Here is a 26,800-nt window from a genome sequence, read left to right on the forward strand (position 1 = left end):
GGCTAACATTGCGAAGCTTCAGCCTTTTCTCTGCAGTGTGTCCAAGGGAGGCTGTGATGGCCAAGGAACACACACCCTGCTGTGCCACACTGCTTAATTAGTGCAGGGCCGTACTGCTGAGTCGCGGGCTGTGCCGGCGGCAGGGACGAGGCAGGCTGCAGGGGACTCAGTGCAGGGCTAAGCAAGACAGTGATGCCTTCTCTGCATCAGATTGCTCCTACAAAGGGCCTCGTGACCATCCCAGCGATGCTGGCATCAAAGCATGCCTGAGGAAAAGAAGGAGAACATGGGATGGGAAGAGGCAGGTTTGGGCTCCTTGGTGACAGCCCCCATGGAGCCAACAGTATCCCAGCTGCAGACTGGTGCTGAGCAGGCATAAGGATCTCTGAACATGGAAGGAGCTCCAATGGGAGAGAGTCATGTTTCTGTGCATGGGTCAAGGCACATCTGAATTCACAGTTGAGTAAAAGAAAAAGGGGGCGGGGGGGTGAAGGTCTTGTTTGCACCAAGTTCAAAGTGGAAAGCAAGCTTCATAGCATGGTGAGGGAAAACAACCAAGGGATTTGGGGATGAAGGATGGGAAATAGAAAGTCTGATAGTTAGAGCCTAATCCGACTTAGGGAAAGGGCTTCAGTTCCTTGCTCTGTCATGGACCTCTCGTCAAGACTTTGGACAAATGGCATTTCTCTCTGTGCTCTGTTTCCTGCCTGAAGTGTGAAGATAGAAGCATTGTCGTGCCACCTGGGGCACAGTGAGGACAGCTGGAAGGAGGAGTGAAGGGCTCAGACTCTGCAATAACAGGGGCCAAGTAAGTGCTTCAGCGAGCTGTAGCACAGTATTGGCTTCATTCCCCTGCTTGAAGCAGAAGTGACATGTACCCTGCTGACAGTGGCTGTACGTGAAGGGAAGGGAGATAGGCAAAGGCAACAGGAGCCGTATTTCAGCTGCACTGGCTTTGGTGATCACGTTTGAATTTGCGGCAGCAGATGCAGTTGGGAAGATGAGAGTGGCAGTTGCCCCCCAAAAGCCACAACATAATTTTCATTAGGATGTGGGGGGGACAAGTAGCTTCTCCTACTGCTCTCAAAATCCACTGCAACACTTGCAGCCCTCAGAACAACAGCTGACATTGGCAGGAGCAGCAGACTCAGCTTCCTTGCTAGCTGGCCTGCGGCTCTGGTGCTCCCTGCCAAGGCAGCAGAATGCCTTCAAACCCTGCCATATTCAGGGGCCACAAGCAATATTCACACATTCAAACTCTCTCCTGTCATGAAAATTGCATTTCCTTCTCCCTACCTTTTGGAATGGGAGAGAGAAGGAGGGTGATCATGTACTATATTAGTATATAAGCACAACTATGAGAGATTAACTTGATTAGATAGATAGATTGACAGTCCCAAAAGGTGCCTGAAGAGGGATTATCTGTTTTCCTGAAGCTTCTAAATAGATGAGAGGTTGAAATGGAGATGCCTTACATATCCCAAAACACAGTCCCAGCCCTCCCTGAGAAAATTTGACCCCTTATCTGCTGTTAATCTGTGTAGGTCTGTCAACTTCACTAGAGCTACGCTGACATCATGCTTGAAGACACAAGGAAGAATGTGCCGCTGTGTTCCAGGTCAGCCTGCTCACTCCAGACCCCAGAGAGAGAAAGCCCAATCCTGCTCTTTTTTCTGACTGCATTTCTTGGCTGCACTCTGCGGAGAGGCAGAATTCACAGCAGCAGTTTTACTATCTGAAGGGCTTAGAGAGGAGCTAGGATTTTTTTTGTTGTTTTAAATCAGTGACCCATGATGACACCATATGGTTTTATTTCATTTAATTTGAGCAAAGCATTAACGTTCAGCTTCTAGCAGATCTCTGCCCATTCCAGTACTGCTGTGCTACACGGTACAAGTCCAGAAGTGAGGAAGAGGGGTGGAAGAAAGGAGAGAAAGGTGAAGATGCCTGCCTTCTGGAAGGGGGGAGATCTGCCAGGCAGCGGGGGCAGCCTGCCAACTCATTCTGCTGAGCAGTAACACACAACTTCATGCCACTGGTACTGATGTGGTTGACAGCAGTCAGCCCCATGTGTATAGGTTGCCTAGCCTGACCTCCCAGAATTTGCTGCATGAAGCTTTAAGAAACATTTTCCCATTCATCCAGGCGGATTTGTGTTAGGGTACAGAACCCACCTGGGAAGCAGAAGGTGTGCTTGAATAGTTGCTGTGCTGTGCAAAGCTGTGCTACAGAGCCATCGGGACCCGGTCTGCCTGCCTTAAAGCTGGCTAAAGTATATCTACATGAGCTGCAGTCAAGCAGTGACTGCAGCATAGAAATGTCCTCAGGCAGGTGTTTCTACTTTTATTACACTCGGTTCACGTTTGGAAGGCTTTCTTCACAGTCAGGAAAGCCAGAAATTCATTAAAATCCAAACATCTAGAAGATGTCATACAGTTTACAAAATATTGGAAGTCAACTTGATCCTGGCTGTAGGTGTTTGACATCTTGGTTTTAAGGTGAATTAAGGAAATCTTAAAGGACAAAAAGAGTTCTGCTCGTCTTGGACGTAGAAACGCAGGCCTGGGAGGAACCACCTGGGTCAATGGGTCATCAAGTCCACATTCTGATATCACAAGCAACCACAGAGCAGATGTTCAACTCACAGCACACTTGAAAGCATCCATCCCAGCAGCTACAGACCTACCATTCCCCTTTTACAAACTCATAATCTCTGCAGCAAAAGACCAAAAGCTTCAAAAACAACAAGCCACAGGAAGAGAGCAGGAGAGAAGCATTGCCAGTGGCTAGGTACCCTTCACTAGCAAGAGGTTTCTGCCATGAAAATGCCCGGAAGGTTTTGAGCTCTTAGGCATTCACCGTTTTCTAAGAGTACACCTACACTGCAATGACTGCAGTACAAAGCGGCATCTTCTGTTCCCTAGGGACTGGCTGGCTTGGGTCCTGCTAGCAGCGTCGCTGCAGCAGCATGGGGCTGGTGTGGGGCACAGCCCCAGGAGCTGCCAGCACACCGGTGACAGCCACGCAACACTGGCCGGAGCTGTCGCAGCAGCAGCTGTGCCAGCAGGTGAGTTAAGGAGACCTACAGAAACACATGGGCTTGCCAAGGTTAAATATCTTAATCTGGAGCATGGGAACTTTTAATTGAAAGCTTTGCTTTGAGCCCATTTCCAGTTATTAAAATTCAGGAGTCTGTGCTGAATTCCTTGTGGACATTCATTTTGATTAACAGAAGACATGTGTGTACTAGGAAAGGAGTCTTGAACTGGGAGGAACCAGATAAATGTAGATAACATTCTCAGCCCTCTTGCAAGTTATGCCATTTTGTGTAAGCCTCAGATCTTGAAGATAAGCAATTATTTCAGCTTTCATTTAATACCGAGGTATTTCTGGCTTTCATAGCTGCAAAGGCCAGGTGGAAGCGGGACCTGGCTGCCTCCCAAGTGGCCAGAACTGGAGGCAAAGGGAAAAAACCCAAATACATTCTCATTTACAGCCTTGTGAATTTTATGCCAGTCTCTTCATTTTGGAGGATATCGACTCAGGACTTTCTAACTTTTGGTCTCTGCAGGATTGTGTGTTAGCTGTGCATTATCTCTGTGTCCTGCAGAGCTCCACTTGAGTGTGCTGGGTAAGTCAACGATTCCCTTTGAGGGGCGTCGCTGTGTGTGCCTCCCTGGTGTTCGTTGGAGCTGGTGAAAGCTTCATAGCACAACCCTTAGCAGCAGACATTTGCCCAAAATCCAAACTGAAACAGTGCTGGGAATGTGTCAATTTAGATCTAATATTATTTTTACCTTGGGTTTTAAAGAAATCGTGAGAATAATTTAAGTCTTCTCAGAATGGAAAAATTGTTTTTTTCCCGTTAAAATGGCCTGTTTAGGGTGAATGAGAGACTATGCTAAAAAAAAATTTAGAAGAATATATTGAGATTTGATTGAAGTGGCAGGTTCCAACTACACTGAAATACAGCTGTAGAATTTTATCAAAGTTCTGATTCAAAAGCACACTGAGAAGTTGAAAATTTCCACAGAGAACCTGAATCTTTCCCTTCCTGTTCTAGTCCTCACTGCTCTTGGTATTATTTATTCCTTGCTTTATCATACTGCCCCAAGCAGTCAGGCCCAGGTGAGCACTTCAGGGCATGGCTGCTACATCCCAACACAAAGCCGGTGCCCACCTCCATAGCAGGCAGTCTGGTTTTCATATTTACAGGACAAAGCCATCTTTTTGAAATGGAAAGACAAACCTGTAACTGGTAGGCTTGACGTATGCAAGTTACTACCAGGTTTAACCTTTAGAGAGCACGAGCTATATGTTTTGTTTGCTATATGTTTATATATAAACATAAATATATATGTAAACAAATATATATGTTTGCTGTATGTTGTGTATCTGTATTGTGTTTGCAAATACACTACCGTTAGTCCCTTCGTATGTTTTAATTTACCACACAATGTGCGTACTTTGTCTGTCTTTGCCTATAGGTCTGCATTTGTAACTGTGGCTATATGGAGTTAGATGTTTGGGTCTCATATTATATATTCAGACCCCATGAAGAATTAATAAACATTAATTCAACCGTTACAGTTTTTAACGGAGTTTAATGTGCGAATAGGCTGTTCAGACCTGTGGCTTGTAACCATCACCAGCTAGCTGTATGGATGTTTTTGTACAGCACCAAGCACAGTTATTACAAATAAGTTATCACCACCTAGAACTTATCCATAACGAGGCTATAATATCTGTGATGTAATATCTAACATATCTGAATACTGATACATAACTAATGTGGAACCTTGCTGTATGGTAAGACCCATAACCGTGTGTACGTTTGCACAGTTGTGTAAGTTTGTGACCTATTTCTAAACTGCACAGCTGGCATCCACCCAGTTACCCGCAGAGCTATAGGGCTCTGCAGGCCTTCAGCGACCTTTCATTCCTGCCCTCCTCTGTTACAGTGGCGATGGCTGGTAGCATACACTGGAGTCTTGGGACCCATTTTCCTGGTTCCTGTATAAATACAGTCCCTGTCCATACGAGTTAGCAGTTTAAGGGTTTACCTACACACAGCTGTGCAAAATGACTAATTTGAATTAACTAAATATGTGAAAATTAAAGTGGTCTAGTTAAACTACATTACACCTTTGACTCCCTTGTTTAGAATTAAGGCAGCTTTAGTTTAGCTTAATTCACTCTGGAAATGAAGTAAACTAAATTCAATTTAGGACATTCAAATTTTGAATGAGCATCCAAACAATGTTTTAATGCTTTTAACCAATGCACTTGCAAAGTTAATTCAGATTAAGTTTGTCATTTGCCCCTGTGTAAACACACCTGTTGACTATTCCCTGTCAATGAAACCATCTCAGCTGAGACTCCCTCAACAACTCCGAGCTGACAAACAGCCTCCCCAGAGCAGCAGTTTAAATGATCCCCCCACATGCACAGGTGTTTCCTCATCCCTGCATCCCCATGCAGGCAACTTTTCTCCCCATAAGCTTTAGTGATCTCTAAGACTGATTTGTCCAGAGCTTGGTACATGGAGCCAGGCACTGGCTGGGGTAAACAGAGAAGAGGCACAGCAATTGTTTAACACTGTCTGAAAACCTAGGTTATAAATATTTAATTATTCAAATTTTACAGTTTAGGCTTTTGCTGTGGAATGCTGTATTACAAATTACAACGTATTCTTTCTGAAAATCACAATGTTCTAGAGAATTTTAGTGATTTTATCCACTTCCATTACTTCAAAACATGGTCCCTGTAATCTGAATTAAGTACTTGTTCACCTAATCAATTGGAATACCTCCAGCTGTAAATTAGCCTGTGTTTCATTTTTTGATCTAACTTGGATTGGACAAGATCAGATGCAGGCAGGATTCGTAGGCAGAGGAGAACAGGGGAACACAGGTGATGGTATTTAAAAAACTACACTGCCTTTACATTTTTTCTTGAATATATTGTCCTCTAAGAAGACAGGAGGTAGCATAAGCTGGCCCAAAGATTCTATCTTGCAGTTTTTAAAGGGCAGTTGCAAAATCGATCATGAACAAAACAATCTTAGAAATAACACAGAAGCGTATTTTCAATGCAAAAATATTAAACATTTTTAAGCATTGTTATGGAAATTTCAAACTTTTCATTACCTTGCTTAATTTTAAAACCACACTGTGTATTTGCTCAAAAGATGTCTTAGGAGGAAAATGTCATTGAACATTATTTTTATCACAATGCAATAAAGCCCTTGAAAAATTGCCATTTGGAAAATCTCGACTCAGAGAAAGAACCTGCCCTAAATCTTTGCTAAAAAGTCAACCAGACAAACAAATAAAAACAACAAAAAAAGCAAAGAAAGCCCCCTTCAATATCCCTAAGCCATCAAGTATTATTTGATTAGATGGTTAGGCTATATTTTTGTGAGTTTGTTTTTTGTGGTGTTAGTGCTAATGAATAAATGTTGTTTGACAGCTCCTACAGTCTCAGATCTTTGACTGGTAGAAAATTAGCATAGTTTCACTGAAACAGTTACCAGTATAATATAATAAGGAGACAGTCCTATGTATTAATATGCCTATGCAGAATGCATTTGAGTGTGTGGGGACATCCATTTACGTAAACCTAGCTAGAAGGAGGCCACTGTAAGCAAAATCTAGCTTTGTAGCAACACATCAGTTTGCATGGCCTTTTCGGTGTGGCTGTACAGCTGTATGAGGCTACGCTGGCGTGTCAGCGTGTGCAGGTATGTGCATGTGCACTTGTACACGAAGTCATTGGCATGTCTGTCTGTCTGTCTGCAGGTGTGTGTCCGCTTGTGTGTGTAATCTGGCTGCAGTGCTTTCTGAATAGCAATGAGCTCAGTAAAAGTATGGATGTATTTGTATCAGCGTGTGCATCTATCTGCATACGGATGGGCTTGTGTAGTGTCTGTGGATGCGTTTCTTCTAGTGTGGTTTGTGTGTCCCTCCTGTGAGATGGATGCCTTCCTGCAGTCTGATCTCCATCACTGTGTGTGCTTTCAGTCCTGTAAAAGGCAGCGTCCTTCAGCAGCAAAAACACTAACTGGGCATCAGGGGATCTGGATCCTGATCCCACCGCCCTGTTGATGGGCTCTGTGTGACTGCGCAGGCTCTTTTAATTCACTCTGTGCCTCAGTTTCCCCTCCCTTCTTTTTCTTTACAAAGACTGTGGACATAGACTATCTGCTACCACATGGGCATAAGTAACGCCACATGTGATGGGCTCTGCCTAGCTCAGGCAAGACTCTGGGTCCTAAGGAAATCTTGTGATGCTCTGCCACTGCTTTACAGTAACATTCATCCCTGCACATCCCTGCCTTCATGTGTTGGGGTTTGGGTGCCCATCTGTGTACTTTGTGGATGGCTATTTGTAGTTTTGTTGAAGAGTTTATCTCCCCATGTACATACAGAGCAGGGGGAGGTGGAAAGGAAGGAGTTATTAAATGCCAAGCGGATATGCAATAAATCCCATTGATTTTACAAACTCCAACTTGTCTTCAATCTCTTTCCATTCTTTATCCTGGGGGCATTGCAACAAAACCCTATTTTAAATACCTTTTCTTTCCCTTCCCCCTTCCCCCTCCTCTCACTCCCCAAAAAAGTGTCAATATTTTATTTGGATTTTTAACTTCGCTCCATAACAGTTGTTTGACCTCCTGACTCATGTGAGTCACATAAATTCTGGGACTTTATTCAGGAGCCATGTTCCTGCTATTGAATAAGCAATTTGGGAGGGTGAATTAATGACTTGTGCTGTTGCTGGAAAGTCCCTGAAGAAATATTAAAATTGCTTGCAGACTGAATCAATACTCACTGAACACCCAGCATGAGGACCTGGGCTTTTTAATGGCTACAAGCAGCGGCACTCAGCAGAGGAAGGGGAATTCCTGTACACAGAGCACACGCAGGCACACAGAACCGACAGCAGTCTTCCCCCAGCCTTATGGGCTTTTTCAGTAACAGCATATTCTTGTGCACACAACCTGGTATGAGCGGATGCCTGCTGTGCCAGGGAAAGGACGTCAGAGCCCAGTTCTCCTGCCTCCCTCCCCAGAAGATCATGCAGCTTTTGCAAAAGCCGGCCGTTCGGGCCGCGTGTTAAGCGCCTGGGTTAGCATGCTGTGGCACAGCCTGCAAGGCGCAAGGAAGGTCGATTATTTGTGGCGTTACGAGCATGCTTTATGCGGGCACTTCGCTTTTTTCCTCTCTGAAAGGGAGAGACACCAGTGCTGTGATGGGTTTGGGTGTGGTGCTGTGGTTCGGGAAGAGGGCTGGGCTGTTCTGCAGAGGCACGTCTGTGAGATGGTTCTGTGGCTCAGAGTGCAGAGCAGCATTTGCATCCATCCATAGCGTGGACGTGTGGTGTTTCTGATACTCAGTAGGTTTTGCTGGCTTGTGTTGGCTTGTGTTACGATGAGTCTTGAATGTCATGCACCCCTGCCTGCATTAGTAGTGACCACATAACCCTTTTGGTCATTAAGCAAACATGTCACTTCACCAACGGGTCTGTTTCAATGGCTGCAGGTGCAATCCTGCATGGTGCTGAATGCTCTGGGGGTCCACCAGCCTCACTAGGAGATGAGCACACTGGGCACCTCCTGGCGAGGCTGTGACTATTTGTTACTCTTTAGGCTGACAGCAGCCAGGTTTTGCCCACACCCCCAGTGCTGGTCTAAGCCCCCTCTGCTGAGGGTGGGGGTTGTTGCCAGAGTTTTGAGTCTCCTTTGAGAACGGCCGTGTTTTGCCATTGTGGTGGTGAATGGCTGTTTTGTATTCGCCTGTTGGGTGGCTGTTACTGTGTATTAACACCGGGGTGGGTGCGCTTTGTATGACCGCATGTCTGTCTCATTGATTCCATCAGTATTATTTTGTAATCGTGTGTCTCTGTGATTGAGTTAGTGTGCATTTCAGGGCTCCTGTGTATTGAATAATGATGTCAGGGATTGGGTTGTTTGACTGGGTAATGGCCTCTTTTCAGTGTTGTAAGTGAATGTGTCCTTCTCCTGTTTCCCTGTCTCGGCTGGGGCAGGATCATTTACACTAGGTGATTCCTTAAGATGCTCACATGCACTAAAAGAGTATCCCTTTGGCTCCCGAGCTCTCCCTGCCAGCGGGGTGTGCCTAGGGTGCGCTGCCCGCGCGTGTGTGACACTTAGGGTGGCACGTGTGGCCGGTTCTCAGCTGCACGCTTCAAGGCCTGCGGCCACTTGCTTGTGAATAACCATGTGTCTGTGTGTGTCAGCGTATTTCTACGGCTGTGTGAATGCGCTTACAGGTGTGTGCGCCTTCTGGTGCACGCAGGGGTTTTGCTAAGGCTTTTCAGTTACATTTTTCGACGTCTCCATATCCTAGGTTTCTTCACAAATATATGCAAGACTATACTGTGCAGTTTCAAATAGATTTGACTGAGCCTGTGATGGGATCTACAAACAACTACATATGTCTACAATGAAGACTTGCCTTTGCAAGGGTCTTCTTGCATGACTTTCTGTATTAATGCATAGAAGGGCATCCGTGTCAGTTAGCAGATGCCTCTGATCTGTGCATGACTGCCTGGCAGTGTTCCATGTCTGAGCTGACCTGGGTCTCTTATATATGTAAGAAAGAATGGGATTCTATGTCAGCAGCGTTTAGCAGTAAATATATATGTTAAGACATTTTAAATGTATGATGAATCTCTGGGTTTGTGCAATGGCTTCTGACTTGTGTGGATATTGTGCACTAATGCCCTAAGACTGTGTAGCCACATTTGGTCCCTTGGAAATGAACAAGAAAGTTCAGTTATTTTTCAGCTGATGATTATGTGTCATTGCCGCGTGGATTTATTTGCTCTGTGCAGGCAATGTGTCTGGCATTGGGCCTGTTCTGTGCTTCCTCAGCCGTCAGGATTTGGCCCAGCAGCAGCCACATCCAGACAAAGTCTATGAAAAAGGCTGTGAAAGATCCAGGAAACTTCTAGAGAGAGCTCTCAGCTGCACCCTCTCACCAAAATATCCCATCAGGGAAAGACCTGTGAGCTCTCTCAGTCAGGTCATCTATATGGCTGGGATATGGCAAGCCAGTGAGTTTAGCTTTTATTTTTCAGTGAGGTTGCTAACAGGTAACTCCTTACTCCTCCTTGCATTAGCTCAAGTCTTGTTACTTCACCTGCCTGCTTGTTTGTGCTCTCCCAGTCTTTTTCCCCCTTCCTCCTCTGTATTCCTGCCTGCATTTGACCTTGAACAGATGACACCATCCTTAGCCCACCCACTGCTTTACCAGCTTCCACCCCTCACACTGGGTAGCAGCATCAGGGTAATAGGGGGAGGAAAAAAATGAGGGAGTGAGGAAGGGAGAGAGGGGGGAGGGGAGGGGGAGAGAGACCTGTTTGAAAATAATTGGAGGCTGTTAAACAGAGGAGCCCAGCATATCACTCTAGTAATGGAAATAAATTCCATTGTATTTGCATTTTAATTTTCCACATAAACAAAGGCCCGGAGTGTGCTGGCTTCGCCAGAATCACCGGCCAGAATTTAATTAGAAATGAAAAGTTTATAGGGTCCTCTTTAATGCGATTAATGCACAGTTAACATTTATCACATACATATGCTGGAATCGCCTTTTTTAAGCAGCCACCGTCCATGAAATGAATTTCTTTTCAACTTTTTTAGCATGCGTGAGGAAGGCTGTCTCTGGTGAGGCGGTCCAGTGAGCACACTCCTGACAGCTTGGTAAACTGCAGCCCACAGAGGCTTAGTAGCCCCCATCCTCACCGAGGAAAGTTCAAGGTGGCTTAGAGGGAAGCATGGTCTAGTGGTTAAAGCCTGAGGTTGGGAGTCAGGGGATCTGGGTTGTATTCCCAACTCTGCCACATGCTCACTGCATGACTGACTTGCTCTCAGCATCTGTTTCTCTGGGTGTTAAAAATAAAAGAGAAATCAGCTGGAAGAAGATATCTCAGCCCCAGACCCCTCCGTGTCTCAAGCTCTCCAGAAACTTGCCCGGCCCTGGTGTATGGGATCTGGATCGATTCCTGCACTGTGCTGACCTCTCCGCTTGCCTCCCCGTGCCCGAGCATCCCTACACTGGTCATGGGGATGGGGGAGCGCCCACAGTGCTCGCCTGATGCGAGAGGCTGGGTCTCCTGGAGGCACTGCCCTGCACTGCCCTGGCTGCCCCGGCTGCCGGTGCACATGGGTCTCATGCGGCTTGTGCAAGGGCACCTTCCTGCCCAGGGGTGCAGGAGCCCTGGCAGCCCTGCCCTGAGGGGACCTGTATCCACTGCTGAGGCAACTCCACGTTTCTTAGGAGGATCTGCTTATGCTGGCTTGGTCCAAAAAACTGCTAAGAATGGCTTGTGAGATACTGAGGCCATCAAGCCTGAGCCTCGGATCCTAACATAAACCTAATCAGGAGCAGCTACCAGCCCTCCTTGTGGTAGGGGTAATTATTCCTCCCTCACCCTGAGGGGCCCTGAGAGGTTGCCCCCTGAGTACTTATAAAAAGCTTTGAGTTTGTCTGCGTGGGGACACTAGGAAAAGCAAGTCTAAATCTAGACAACTTATCAGTATCCTTCCCTTGCAGCACACACCGCTGAGATAAAAGGCCAAAGGTGAACACCTCCCTTGCAAGCCGTGGCCCTGCCAGAGCCAGGAGGGCATCAGGCTTGACACCTCCCTGCCTCCTCCTGGCTCCTATTGCCTCCGACTTCTCCATTGTCCCTTTCTTATGCCCCCTCCTCTGCTCTGTCTGTGTGACAGACAGGGGCTGCAGCCACCCCCCACCCCTCTCCCACGCTTCCTTTCCGGGCTTGCAGACAAGCAAAGCAAATAAACCAGGCCCACGGACACAGAGTGTTAGCGTGTTAGGGACACAGCAGGGGAAGGAGGAACATGAAACCTCTATTGATCCCTTGAGGAATGATGTCCCTTCCTTATCTTATCAGATTCTCTTCACTCTTCAATTATAGTCTGTTGAAATTGGCCTCTTAACCCAAACAAGATAACCTGGGTAATGAGGAGAAGAGTGTGAGGGGAGGGGAGAGGAGAGGAGGGCAGAGTCCAGTGCATTAAACTATGGCTATCATTAGAAATATCTCCTTTAGCATAACCGCCTCTGCCCCCGCTATCCCCAGGTATCCCCTTCTTGCATCACCTATCGACAAACTAGCACAGATCCACTCCCTGACAAATACATTGTGCCTTAGGCACCCCTTGTACCCTCAGATGCACAAGGCACCCCCAGCAGGCACGTGTCCCCACATTTGTACATGACATCTCCATGTATACATGTATCTGCCCTGCCATACGCCTTCTGCGGTCACACGCCTCAGCAGACGCCACTCTGCTGTACGCACACTCGCACGCACTTGTGTAACTGGCACTGCCCATCTTGCCCGCTGCGTTCTCCTCAGCATGTTGGTGGTCTGGCTGCCATAGCACCTTATGCCCAGGTCTGCCCAAAAGGACTCCTGACAAAGAAGTGAGCACTGCTAGGACCCCCCCCGTGCATTTGTTCACAGCCACGGTTCATCAGTGCGTTCACATGGCTGCCTTGCCATGGGAAGCAGTCACACAGCATCCTGTGCAGAGCCCCATGAAACCAGATGGGCTTCCCAAGATGCGTATTACCACGCCTTTTCTTGCCCCTACGACTCCCTGCGTGTAACTGCAGGATTATGACGTTGTTTCCATGGCTAAGACTATTCTTAGTTCTCACGCAGACCAGTAATACCTACTGGCTATAAGTCTATACTCCCAGCTGGACATGTTGCCCTAGTGATATGCCCACGCTCCTCCTTGTACACATGTCATGGGGTATAGGGCATGTCTCACCCAAATATCCATTACAGAGAAGATTGTCTGGTGGAACAATAGAGACTCGGCGGTCTATCTGCACAAATGCACCCAGGTTTCCATGATCAGATTACCTCACCGTGCACAGAATGATCTAGGAGCACATTCAAATGGTGCAGAAGGTGCTTTCGTTTTGGAAAGGTGGTGCTCTGAGCAGTACAAAGGCCTCATTTACAGGGCAGGCACCTTCCTGTTGCAGTCTTCTAAAGACTGTTCCCTAGGATCGCTTTATCTCCTGCCTTTCACTGGGCCAGGGGCAATTCCTGAAATGGGCCATACTCCCTTCATTTCATGTCTCCCTGTGCCACCAGCCCTGCCAGTTTCATCTGCTGGACACCAAGACCCATGGGGATGGGGGGTCACCCATAGGCATGTATTTTTCGTAAAACATTTGCAGGTCACAAAAATTCATGTAATCCTCAAAAGGGGGTTAGAATCACAGCAGTCATCTTTTTACAATTTACACATGCTGTCTCACGTGCAAGCACACAAACTCACCCATGCAGCTCCTCCCTGCTCTCCAGCTTGCGCACCTCACAGGAATACACAGCCAGATACACTTACTCTGTCCCCATCCTGGTTGCCTCCATACACACAGACTCCCCACTCAGGCACACACGTAGCCTGAAACTGTTAAAGCCACGTAAGGGAGTTGGATGCCGGTACTGGGTGACTCTGCATCTTGTTTGGCCCAGTGGCCAAGACTGCCTTCTCTGAAACTACAGCAGGTCTGGTTTTGACCCAATCCAAGTCACATCTGCCTTAGCCTTTCACTCCATCCTTATCTCTTGCCTTTTCCTCCACCAACCCCACCCAGCTGTGCTCTCCACCTGCTGTAGGAGCTTTGTGTTGTGGCCGTCTGTCTGCCAGAGACAGCACCACAAACATTGGCTCTTTAAAACTCTAAATTTACTGTTTGTTCCACAGGGAGAGGGAATTTGTGACATTGCACATTTTCCACTCTACTTCTGCTTGCACAGCCTTGGCCCATTTGTACATAGCATGTCCCAGAAATACCCTTCCCCTATGTGCTCAGTATGCAAACATGATGTCTTTTTCTTCAGAAATACTATTCCTTCCTTTCCTCTTCCTTTCTACACCTTCTGTCTTCCATATTGATTTTATAAATAAGTGTATATGTATTTTTGTGCATGTATAATTTATGTATAAATGTGTAATTTTTCAAGCTCGAGAGTCTAAATTTAGACAACCAAGAAAGGTCTTAAACGTAGGCGAATATTAACAGCAAGCACTATTACATAGCTACATGGTGCTGTGGTCTTCCTTTTTAAAGGTAGTGACCAAAAATTGTTCTTAAAAGAATTTTTAGAGAAACACGAGTATGTTGAAAGGCAACAGTCCCTTTAGGAAGTGCCCAAATGTTAGTGCCCAAAGACTCCATTACAATTTTAAAGTGAGAGCTTGAAAATGGGCAGCCGAGTAACGACATTGCCCTGTATCTCAGCCCAGCTTGAAGAAAATGAGGACTAGTTCAAGAGTCAAAGGGCCGGTATATTAACCCTTCCTGACCAAAGAAATGGGTACTATTATTGTTGCCAGAACCATCCAAACTACCCTGAAACTAGAGGGTATCCTGTCTGACAGATACGTGAGGGTTTCTTCTGTGACCCTGCCAATTGGTCACAGTCTCTGCTTTTCCTTTTGTAAATTAACGAACAGACATCAATCTGCCTTGAAAAATATGGATACCTCCCCTCTGAACTGCAATACAGTGATGGGCATTTTGGGCAGAGCTGATTGCTATTCTTGATGCAATTTGCCTCCCAACCAGAGATGGACATTTAACCCTGTGCCTTGGACCCTGCCGAGAGGGGAGCATGCCTACCTTGGCAGAGGAGGAACTGTTCAAAATGGAGCCGAAGGAATAAAAACTAAATTGGCCCCCAAGAGAGGACAATTAATAGAGGCCAACTCCAGCATATCTGTGTGCGTATGCATGTGTGCCTGTGTTGGGGGAGTTGCTAGAAGCCTGGGGAACAATACACTCTGCAGATTTTAGAAACACTACAGGAACTGCAGAGCTAGGGAATGACAGCAGCAAGAAATGTCCTATTTCTGTGTTTCGTACAGGCAGAAATAAGCCTCCAGAATTTCCCTTCCTCATTTAACAGTGAGGTTTGGGTAAATGTTTCATACGTAGTATTTTCTGGGAAGCATATCTGTGAACTCACAGTCCGTTAGCTCAGGCTTTAGGCACATCACTCTTCCTCCTCTCTGTCAAAACTAGTACACACATAAATCCCAAGCCAGACAGAGGACAAAGGAATATCCTTCCCCGGCCACATCAAACTCCCGCATATGCTTCCTTTAGCCTACCAGCATTTTGTGTCCCTGACTGTGTGCCTGCCCAGAGATCCATGTTCCCTGCCGTATGCCAATATACTCATAGGTAGTATCCAACCAGCAGGTGCGTGCCACCAAAGGTACCTGCATCACACTCACAGTCCCCATATAAATGTCCTGTAAAAAAACACAGTATAACTCTGCTTTTTGCTTTGCCATACCCACCTTTGAACACATCAGCGTTTCAAATTTGCCTTACATATATATATAAAAAAATATATATATATAAATGTACTCGCTGCTCTCCGCCTATCCTGTCATTTCTCCTCAGTATCTGTATGGACAGACATACTCTGTCCGTATGTCTCAAACACTTCATGCATACATCCTGTCATTCCTCACACCCCAACCACAGCTATTCTTCTCCTGTGGCTCCAGGATTGAACTATTGTTGTCCATTTCCCAGTGACAAGGGGTCTAGTTACAGGGTTATTGATTGGTTTTCATGCAGACAGATGGATCTGCCTTTGGTCTCCCCACCAAAATCCACCTCTGTATGGGTTGATTGTCACTGCTCCAGGGATAGGATTTCACCAGGAGACCACCCTCCATGCAAACATCCTTCACCCAGACCACGGATGGTAATAAATGGAGTCAGGCTGAGCCATAATAAAAGCAATTGAGTGGGTTACCTGTGCAGACATGAGATTTATACCTCCTCATATTTGATGTGATTGTTTTATTGAGTTCTCAGTGCAGTTAGGATGCCGTTTATTTATTTATTTATATGCCTACTTATCAGGGAAGAGGGGGAGGCAGTTGCAGCCTAGCTAGTGCTCAGCCTCCGTCTCATCAGCTGTGAGCCTGAAGAAGAGGACTCTCCAGTTTTGCTCTGCCTTTTTACCTAGACTCAGGCTCGGTGGGTGAGCCGTGGCCAGATATCTTATTTCCTATAACAAAGATGTTTGTTTCAGGATCCCTGAAACCTTGAGGACTGTCTGAATTACAAGCCTCGTCAAAGCTAAGGGGAGGGTGTAAAGACAGACGTGTGTATATACTGATTTTCTAAAAGAACCTCTCGAAAGAAATTCCTGTTTACGCTGTGCCTGTTTTGGATGGTGGGCGGTGGGCTGTGATCTATGCACAGAGCCTCTTTATGCCATTGCAATAGAAACAGTAAGAACCGGCATTGCTTCTGACTCTGTCATCGCATGTGAGCGTTGAGAAATATTAGCAGGTGCAAATTGATTGGAAATGAATATTTGTAAGTGCACTCTGAGGAGTTTGGAAACCAAGTGATTAGATTTGTGATTTTCAGCTGGGTAGATAGCCATATAAGTGCTACAAAATCAGCTCTCAGTTACTGGCACTAGAGAAAATTGGAGGCTAGCACTGAATATCATACTGTCTAGTATTTCATCACAAGCCTAACGGTGTTTGTTGTGGGTTTTCCAGCTCCTCTAGTCAAGTGATAGCATGAGAATTTCAGTTCTCATTTAATAAAGTGTGCTTCCAATGCTTGCGGGCACTTGTACAGGGGCCTGTTGGCTCTCCAAAGGTGTTTTTAAAGTTGTTTAATGGGAGTCAGATACCCAAATCCATTTAAAATATAGGGTAGAAAAGAGAAAACAAGTAAAACCATCCCCATGTTGTATTACACATACTCATGATTTTTATGCCAACTGCATGGTTTAGGCTGTGCATTTTTAAACAGTTGGGACTGGTAAATACGGCCATGCATGTATAGGCTCCAATAGATTAACTGGGATTGCAGTGGAAAAGTCCTCATTCCCATTAGCTCTCAGTTTAAAGAATGATTGTTTGGGAGAAAAACTCAAACCTTTCTAATCATCACCAGAGCCATCTACACACAGATGGGATTTCCTAAAGCCTTAGTTAGCTGCACGCATGTCAGGCCAATAACAAATGCTTTTGGAAGTCTCTACCTTTTCATTAAGTGGGATCCCTAAATATTTTGCTGATTGTAAGTAGAAAGCCTAAACTCCATTTGCATTTCAACATGCCTTAATTAAAGACCATGGAATCTAAGTGAATCTCAGCCTTATTCGACAGTTTTGAAGTCGTATCTTTTTATTCAGGTAGTATGGAAATCTTTTGTTTGAACGGGCTTTAGGATCAGAGACGGGTTTTCTGGGATATTTGATATACGGCTGAAAACACGACTTTGTTTTGTATGCAGCATGTCATCATATCATAAAGGGTCCAGCTGGCCTGCTAGAGCATTATCTATCTCTTTAGCCAACACAAGATTATTTGTTATTCTGTGTTTGCTTGTTATTAACGCTGTCTAGTTATATACATTCCAAGAAATCAGGAATTCCTATAGGATGCAATTCCACAACTTAATGGACCTCCCTATCAGGCGATACCTTCTGCTACCATTTAAATGTCTCCTTTCTTGTTTGCCTCCCTTCGTTCCTGGCTATACTGCTTTGTTTAAATGTGAATAATTCCTTTTCTGTTGGAGGGACTGTGCCCTTCAGATCACTGTATTGTTCTCACCACTTCGTCATTGCTTGGCCAAGCTACTTATATTTTCTCCTCTTTTCTCCCAAAGTCAAATGAGTTTTTTCACATAATAGTGATTCTGGTAAATGAGGTTTAGCTCCATAGGACTCACTCACCCAGCACTGAAATGCAGCTACCTCTATGGCAGAATGTAGCAATCTTTCACTAGATGCAAAAACTTGAAAAAACTTCCAACAAAAAATCAGGCTTTCTGTACATCTATACAAAAAGGAAGGGCGGGGATTTTTAGGTGATAAAGGGACCGATGTGGTTCTGAACTTCAAGATTCACAAAACAGGGAGCTGAAAACTTCCCAGGCACAATCAGTTTTACTTGCGAAACCACCTCTGTTGAGCTAATATCTCCGCAATATGAAAATTAGAAAAAATGCGGCTAGCTTATTGTGGTTCCCACCATACAACATTCCAGTGGCCAGATATGAGGAATAAGACAAAGAGAAATGCTATGAGCATTCATTTACTCTTTCAGCTGCAGTAACATTGTCTGTAACCTCTGCTTTATGAGCCTGTCCTTTATTTGCAATGATAAAAAGAAGATAATACCAGGTTTGTGTCTGATGGAAAAGAATCTGAATTTAAAGGAGTATATTCCCTGTAATGAAGCCCTGTGTGACCCAATCGCTTCCTTTGCTCAGCTGAAAGCAGTTGGCCGTAAGAAGTCTTCTGCCTTGAGGGCATGCCCTGATGCAGGAAATCCCATGGAAACCTGAGGCTCGGCGTCCACCAAGGGAGAGGATGCCTGCTAGGATCCCGAGCTCCTTCTGTGCGCCCTAAGAAGTGCCAGCTTATGAGAGCTGGTGAGCTCTGTCAGGTACTGCCAGGCAAGCTTCCTTCACCCCTGCCTTGCGCCAACACACTGCCAGTCGGAGGCTAATCCCATCTACATGGCCAGTCTAATCCTTGCCCTCTCTATTGAGAAAACTGACTTGTGGCTACTAAATACTGGTGGTGGTGAGAGGTTTGTGTGACACACACACACACACCTGCTGGTTAAAACTGCAATTTCTCCCGTGTTCACTGCAGGCCATGCAGTGGTTGCTGCTTTTGGTCACTATGAACAAACTGCCACTATAGAGATACTCTGTACTCTTCCAGCATCTCCCTAGACTTATTACCTGTCCTCCAAGGATTCCAGATTTGTTTGGTGGGAAAGGCAGGAGAGATCCACCAATGACTTTGTCCAGGGTGTCCTTTGGGGAAATTCTCAAGCGAGGCCAGCGAGAGTGACTCAGAAAGCTCAGCTTGCATAACATTGATTTCTTCCGCATATGACACAGCCCCTGCCCTAATACACCTGCCTTTTGCCAGACTCGGTTGTTTGTCTTGAGATGTTACGTTTACCTCAATCAAGATTCTGTTCAATTCTGTCTCCCTTGCGTGGGCTAAAGCCTCAGCTGGTGTAAAACAACCTAGCTTCAGTTTTGAACCTTTTCTCGTTACGCGTGTAACTCCATGGGCATTTTCAGTGAAGGGTCACAATGAGTTTTAGAAAGGTAGCTAAATACTGTTATTTTCATTTTACAGATGGCAAAGCAGCCTCATAAGGAGTCCGTGTGACCTGCCCCAGATCAACTGGGAAGTTAATGGAAGAACTGGTAAGAGAAATCTGATCTCCTAATATGCCATTCTTTGGTCTAAACTACAGGCCTGCCCACAGCCACTGAAATTGGCCACATGCTCAATAATATTTCAGTGTACGCATGTATTTCACTGGTCATTATAACCTGAATCAATGTCTGTGTCTTTCCATATGTGTTTTTAAAAAGCGCATCATTATTGGAAACTTTAACTAGGAATTATTAGCCAATTGTTGTATAATGAAACAAGAGACATCTCCCCAAACCAAACGCTTAACACTGGGAATTAACATCTACCCAATACCTAAGAGACGACTGAAAAAACATCTAATGGCTTGACTGAGATAATATGTCTGCTAAACTCTGTTCTCTGCCATGGGGTATTAGTTAGGTCTGCTCTCAGGAGCTCAGGGTCCAAGGCATATCCAGAAGGCTGACGGAACTCCGTAATGCTTCGGATTCAGCATTCCCTGGCTAAGGGCTAAGGGGGAGTCCCTAATCCTGAACCCAGCTGCAAGAGAGCTGGGAGAGAGGAACAGATTGTGGGGGGAGTTGTTTTGCTTTGCCTTTCTGGACCTGTAAGGAATTCCTGTAAGGAATTCACTAATTTAACAGAAGCAGAAAATAACGCATAAACTACGGTGCCCATTGCATCACTTGCTGCATCACTGTGAACGTGTGTCCGTGATGTGCTCCATCCTGTTCCTACTGAAGTACACTGTGTAATTCAGATTCTAGGGTGATCATTATCTCATGAAACCTGTGTTCTGAGGCTAACTGTACATGCCGCAAAACAAAGGAAAATTTCTCATTAATATCTGCCTCCAAGTTCACACTTAGGAGACCGCCACAAGGCTTACAGCAGTGCCTAAGTCTGGTCAAAATATTCTAACCCAAAGTGACCAAAGGTAACTCGTTTGTCATCATATGATAGATGGAAAAGTTCAGGCTGGCAGGGTGCTCAAGAAGCAAGGTGCTCGAGTGATTTGAAGTAAGCATTAATTGCTTACCAAAGAAATAAGAGCTTCTTAATCACTTGCCTGCTTCTCAGTTACGTGCGCTGTGTCTAAGTGTGTGTGTTTACATATATGCATGTATATATATATGTTTGTGTGTATGTGTGTGTGTATCTACACATACACAATAGGTTTATACCGTATAGTACCTAATGTGTGAAGCAGAAACAGGAAGGCTCCCACGGCAGAGATAACTGCTCTGTCTTGATCCTGTCAGTTCTGGTGTGCTTGCTTATTAACTAGTATACGCTCTAGACTTTTTTGCCATAATTAAAGGAAAATTACTGCATAGCAGAAGACTTTAATATTTTTCCTGAATCTTGACAGGGTAGTTAAGTCATGATTTTCACCCGAGTTTGTATCTGCATGAGTTTGGTATGAACAAGTTTCTGATAAATCTCAACACACGTCGCCCCAAATGCATCCTGATACTCTCAGTGCAATACTGAAAGATCAGTGCAATGTAGGCACGGAGAATTCAGGTATCATGGAAAACAGATTTTTTAAATGTTTAAGGGAGACTTTTAAAATTGAACTGAAACTGCATTGCTTTGTAGTCTCTCACCCAAAAGCCTTTGTTAATGTTAGACTAATCCCCAGAAAGAAAGGAAAGACAATGTAATTAATACATTTTCAGAAAAATCTTGTAATAACCAAAAGTAATTTTTTTCCATGTACAAGGAGATCTCTGTTTTTAAGTGCACTACTCACAGCCTATCCAGGGACCTAGGTAACTTCTGTTTCAGTAAATGCCTCGCATATAGTCTCAAGATACTAAAGCGCTCGTGGATGTAGCTCTAACAGTTCTGGACACTGAGCCAATGCAGATTTTGCTTTGGAAAAAAAACACATTTTGCAAAAATAAGGTGCCAGGTATTTCTAGAAGGTTAACTTTTAAAATTGTCATCTATCTGAAGGTGCTCAGAGACTCGGAGTGTTAGATTCATTCCGATTTGTGATTGCACCACAGGTAAGGGATGTGCTGTTACAAAGGATTGACCCGATTCTACACATGTATTTTGGCAATGGGAGAAAGGAAAATGTGTCTTTAAATTGTGAACTTAGTCCCATCTTTACATTTTGTGAGTTTTGTGAGCTGGAGTCACAAAAGTCACTGGAGTGATGAAGCTTAAGCTACTCTCCATGGCACCAGGATTGGGCCCTTACATACTATTTCCCATTCAGCTGCAGTTTTTCCCAGTTCACTCTCCTGTTCTTGCCTAGCACAGACCTGCAAATTTTATGTCCTGTGGTGCGATGGGCTCACCTCCTCACAGGTGTGGGTTTTAGGGAGCCTCATACAACAGTGAACAATGGGAAGTCAGGCCTGAACATTTAAAAGGAATGGGGAAAGACTGAACTGTGTGAAACCAAAATGCTCTTGTACCTTGCTGACTAGACATCAAATGCCATCACAGTATGAATCAAACATGGTGGGTCACAGCTGAGCCTTTTTAGTATAATAATACTTAGAGGCTACAAAGCACTTGTCCTTCTCAAAGCATTTTATAAGCGCAATCTAACTGACATCTGTTCCCATTGCCTTCTGAGAAGGATCACTTTCCATTTCCATGGTGGGGAAACTGAGGTGCAAAACACCCAAAGCCTTGCCGCAAACTGGTGGCAAAGATGGGAACAAAACCTGGCGCTCTGCCTTCTGCCTGGGACATCGCGCCCCAACACCAGGCGGCAGGTCCAGCAGGAGGGGCTGAGGCCTCAGTGGCATTTGGACGCTGACATCCCCTGAGCTAACCGGGGCATACAAGTGTGTCGGGTCCGTCTAGGCTATTCCTCCAAGAGCCCGCAGCCGTTCCTCTGGACTTCTGTACCACCAGCTTAATTCCTCCCAGGGATAGCCGGCTGTCCTTCCACAGCTGCCTTTGTAAGGTGTCTGAATGTCAAACTGTTATTATTTCAATACCTGACTGAGAGAGTAACAGAGACCTGGAGGTTTTTTAGGAGGGTGTATAATTAGCCGATCAGTATTATGTTACCCTGTTCATAACTTAATAACCATTTTAATACAGATGGCACACACAGGGATAATTTCCTAGGGTAGCCTAGCAGTATATTACAGAGACAGTGTGTCTGAGGGAATCTTTCTTAGCCAAGGTACATTCCACTAGCTAATTCTACCTGCTGTTTTCAAGATGATTTGGGATAATTCCATATCATTTGCAAAATATTAAAACCCATTTATATAGGATGCCAGATTTAGAAATACACAGTCTGAGTTATTAGACATATTTTGATAAATCTGCCATGAAAAGCACAAGACAAAAAATACCGCCGCATTTTCCTTGCTATTTATTTTTTGCTTCCCTTGCTATAAATACACCAGGTTTAAAAAAAAAATCTAGCTAAACTTGTTATATATCAGAAGGGCCAATATACTGACTTGTGTGTTTTTATCTGCGCAGACACTATGAAATCCTGCATGCGTATTTACATATATGCTACGTGTGTTTATTTGAGCGGGAAGTACTGTATATTTGGGATTGCATGCAAAATGTCATGTGTGCTTACTCCGCCGGCAAGGTGTTTGGTGGCTGTGTGTGTAACCTCTGCCAACACCCCTGTGTCACTCTCTAGAGGTTGTGTGTCTGTGGGCATAGGCACAGGATCTGTACGTACATTACACTAAAACAGCGAACTACTTTTGCCGCATGCAAAGACTGCTGCGCGCTGCCGGGTGCGGGGTACGGAGCGCGGGGTGCGGGGTGTGCCGCGCTCAGATCGCGGCCGTGTGAGCGGGCTGAGCGCCTCGCAGGCAGCACTCGATCACATCTATCACCGGCCTTTTTCTCCTGCATCGATCCTTTTTCCTTGCCTGTCATACGGTTATTTTTGTCACCTCAAACCCGAGACCTGAGTCCCTCCGCCGACAAGAGTCGCGCCCTAGCAGCTGGGGGAGGAGATGGGGGGATCCTTCGCTACTACGGAATCGATCCCAGCCGGCGGCCAGGGCAGGGATCAGCCCGAGCGGGGGTCGCAGGGCGCAGCGCTCCCCGGCCGGGGAAGGGGCCGCCCCGCAAGTGGGGCCGTTCCTTCGGGCTAGCGGTGAGGAGGGGACCGGGGGGCGAGGGGAGCCTCCCCCGGCGCGGCGCGACGCGGCGCGGGGCTGCGGGCACGGCGGCGGCTCGGTGGCTCGGAGCCCTGACGCCCCGGCAAGGCCGGCGGCCGCGTACCCCCGGGCAGGGGGTGCTGGGGGGGGCAGGGGACAGCCCGGCCCCGCCGCCCGCCACCCCGCCGGCCTGAGCAGCCTACAGCCTCCGCCGCAGCGCGCCCGCCCCGGGCCGGGCGGCAGCGCAGGCTGCAGCCCCGCGGCGAGCAGCGGCCAGCCCCGGGGCAGCCCCGCGGGGCGGGCCGGGCCGGGGTCCCGCTGCGGGCGGGGGGCAGGAGCAGGCTGGGTCTGACCTGACCCAGGGAGGACTGGGCCGGCCGCGCCGTTCGGGGGGGACTATGGGGCCATAAAGAGGCGACGGGGACGCGAGCGGGGCTGCGGGGTTGCGCTTACCTGTTTATGGAGGAGACGCTGGGGACCGTGTCGTTGTCGCAGATGCCCTCGGCCAGTAGCCTGTCCCGGATCTCCCAGGCGAACATTGTCGGGTTTTGTCTCTTGTACTCGGCGATTTTATCCACTACTTTGGGGGTCGCCACTTTGGGTTTGGAGCCGCCGATCACGCCGGGCTTGATGCTCCCCGTCTCGTAATACCTGCACAAAGGACGGTCAGTGACCTGCCGTGCTCGGAACGGCCCCACCGCCCCCGAGTGCCCGGCTGCCCCCCGGAGCGGCCCCCGGCCCCGGCCCGCCAGTGCGCGGTGCCGGTGCGCGGCGGCTCGAGTGCCGCATGGCGCGGCCTCCCGGGGCTGGGGCTGGGGGCTTCCTTCTCCTCCTCTCCAGGGCTCGCTCCCGCTCTCCTCCCCCCCCCCCCGCCTTATTTTATTTTTTTCCCTCTTTTTGTGTGTGTGAGGTGCCGGGGGCGCTGGGCTCGCCGCTGCCTCCCCGCTGCCCGCCTGACACGCACACGCTCGTTCCAGGCCCGGGCATCAGGAAACAAAACGGCAGCCCCCGCCGCGGTGCGGCCAGCCGCAGGCGAAGCCCCCCGACCGCGGAGACGGGCCGGGGACACCGGCAGTGCGGGCTCGCAGCACCCGGCGGGCTCTCGGGGCGCCGGTGGGGGCGGGGGCGCCGTTTGACCCCCTCGGGCACTCGGAAGCGGGTGCCCGTGCGAGGCAGCCCCCGCCGCCGGTGCCGCAGCTCTGACCCGGGCACAGCTGCACGCAGGGGCGCCAGGCCGGCCCCCGCCTTGCCTCCGGGGGTCTTTCACATCCCGTTTGGCGGCCATCGGTTACCGTGGGTATTTATTTATTTATTTGCGCCGTTGTTTGTTTATTTACCCGTGTATTTGCTAAGGCCGCTCACGGATTGTTGTGAGTTGGGGATCTTTTTGTTGTTGGGTGGTTTTTTGTCGTTCTTTCGTTTTTTCTCCCTCCACCTCCTCACCCCCACCCCAGTCCCTTCTCTCTCCCGCCCTCCCCTCGGAAATTGTTTGTCTTCCCAGGAGTTTCCAGACCCCGCCGGGGCGGGGGTAGGCGGGAGGGGCATCTCGGTGCGGCCAGGGGAGGGGGCCCTGCTCAGCCGCGGGGCCTGGGCTTCTCCGGGGAGGCGGCGGGGAGAGCCCGCAGGGGCGGGAGGTCACACCGGAGCGGGGGGGGGGGGGACACGCACCGTTGCCGTCCCAGGGGAGGAAAAGGAGCTGCCTCTTTCCTTACCTGCCCAGGATCTTGCTGACACAACCGTGGCTGACCCGCAGCTGCCGGGAAATGTCACAGGGTCGCACCCCCTGGTGAGCCAGCTCCACTATCCTTTGTCTCACCACGTCAGGTAGGGGCCTGCCGTTCACAAACACCCCCCCGAGCTGGTTCACACCCCCGTGCCCTGCTGGGGAAAGAGAAATAAAAAAAACACAACAACCCACGCACACCAGAAACACACCGTTAGTCGTGGATTCTTTGCCACTCGCACTGCAAAATCTCCAGTCACTACAGATGGATGGAGGTGAAGGCAGGGGGTGGAGAGGGGGGAGCAAGAAGTGAGGGAGAGAGAGAAGAAGAGGAAAAGGGAGAAAAAGGGAAAGGAGGAGGAAAGAACGGGGAGAATACGAGAAAGAGAATGAGAGAGAAAAGATAAAGAGCGAAAGAAGAACAGGAGAGAGAGAAAGAAGGAGGAGAAAGGAAGAAAGAAAGAAAAGAAAGAAAGAAAAGAAAGAAAGAAAGAAAGATAAAGGAGGAAAGCAGGGAAGGAAGGAGAAGGCAGCGTGGATTTCCCGGGCCGGAGACTGGCCGGGGACTCTCCCCCCCGCACGCCGCCTCCCCTCCCGGGCCCGGGCCACCCCCCTCCCGCCGTGCCCGCCCGGGACGCCGGAGCGGCAGCTCGGCGGGGCCATTGTGCGGGGCACGGCGGCAGCGCCCGCTCCACTCCCGGGGCTCGGGGGCGATGCGCTCCCCAACTCCGGGGCTCAGCTGCTCAGCGGCGCCGGGCAGACCCTGCCGCTGTCCCCTTCTCTCTGCTCCTGGGCTTTTCCTCTCGCCTTTCATTTTCTTTCCACGATTTTCTATCACATTGTCAATTACAGTTCCTGGCGAACCCCGCCCTCCCTTACCCCGCGGCGTGTCCCCCTGCAACGCGTCCTCTCCCGTTATTTTCGGATGCGAGTGGAAGGGATTCAGAGAGAAAAAGAGGAAGGGAAAGAAATGTAGGGAGAAGGAAGGAGAGAGAAAGAAAATATTTTTTGTCCCGCGGCCAGTGTTCGTTAACAGACAGACCCTCTCTGTCCTCAGCTTTCGATCTTTGAAGGAAAAATCCTCCAGTTACAAAAAATTAATCTAACCGACTCGCACGTTCCGGTGTTTTTTTTTTCCCCCACACAAGTCTAATTCAGGGAGAACTCAAAATGCTCCGTTTTCCTCTGTGTCCCCCCCCCCCCCCTTTCCGGGCAAAAAAACCGCTCTCTCTCAAATAGGACTGCTAGAGTCGCTTTTTCCCGATCTGTCTTTCCCCATTTCGAGAAATAACTTGTGGGGGAAATAACTCTGCACCTGCTAAGCATGGGCAGGAGGAAGGGAGTGACGGGAATAAAGGGAAGCACGGCGGCGGAGGGCGGCTGCCCGGGCCGGGCCGGGCCGAGCAGCGCTGCCGGCTCCGCGGGCGCTACCTGCGCGTCCCTGTCCGCGGCGCCCAGCTGATATAGCTGTGCAGCGCGCACTGCATTAAAGCTTTCCTTTCACACAACCCTAACCTTCTGTATCTTCCTCGCCAGGAGATCTTAGTTCGTTTTGCGGTTTGCTGAAAAATGATCTGTTTGTATTTTCGCTGAGTTTTTTTTTCTCCCCTGCTTCTGACACTGACTTATTGGCTCTGAACTTAGTGGAAACTCTCATTGCCCTGCGATCGATCCAAGCCCTTTCGCACAAATAGAGTTTTTTCTATCTCCCCCA

The 26,800-nt window shown here is 47.8% G+C and overlaps 1 protein-coding gene across 1 annotated transcript in view; it reads right to left on the reverse strand.

Moving 5' to 3' along the window:
• PAX2 (paired box 2) overlaps window positions 1–25,509 on the reverse strand; it is an 84,047-nt gene extending 58,538 nt beyond the window's left edge. Inside the window, exons 1-2 of the mRNA XM_056352296.1 lie at window positions 25,076–25,509; window positions 23,817–24,014 (exon numbers count right to left, since the gene is read on the reverse strand). Of these exons, the coding sequence (XP_056208271.1) occupies window positions 23,817–23,902 (86 nt within the window). The 5' untranslated portion in view covers window positions 23,903–24,014; window positions 25,076–25,509. The remainder of the gene's footprint in view (window positions 1–23,816; window positions 24,015–25,075) is intronic.
• Between the last annotated feature and the right edge of the window lie 1,291 nt (window positions 25,510–26,800).

This window comes from Falco biarmicus, chromosome 9 (genome assembly GCF_023638135.1).
Source record: "Falco biarmicus isolate bFalBia1 chromosome 9, bFalBia1.pri, whole genome shotgun sequence".
In the NCBI taxonomy this organism is placed as follows: domain Eukaryota; kingdom Metazoa; phylum Chordata; class Aves; order Falconiformes; family Falconidae; genus Falco; species Falco biarmicus.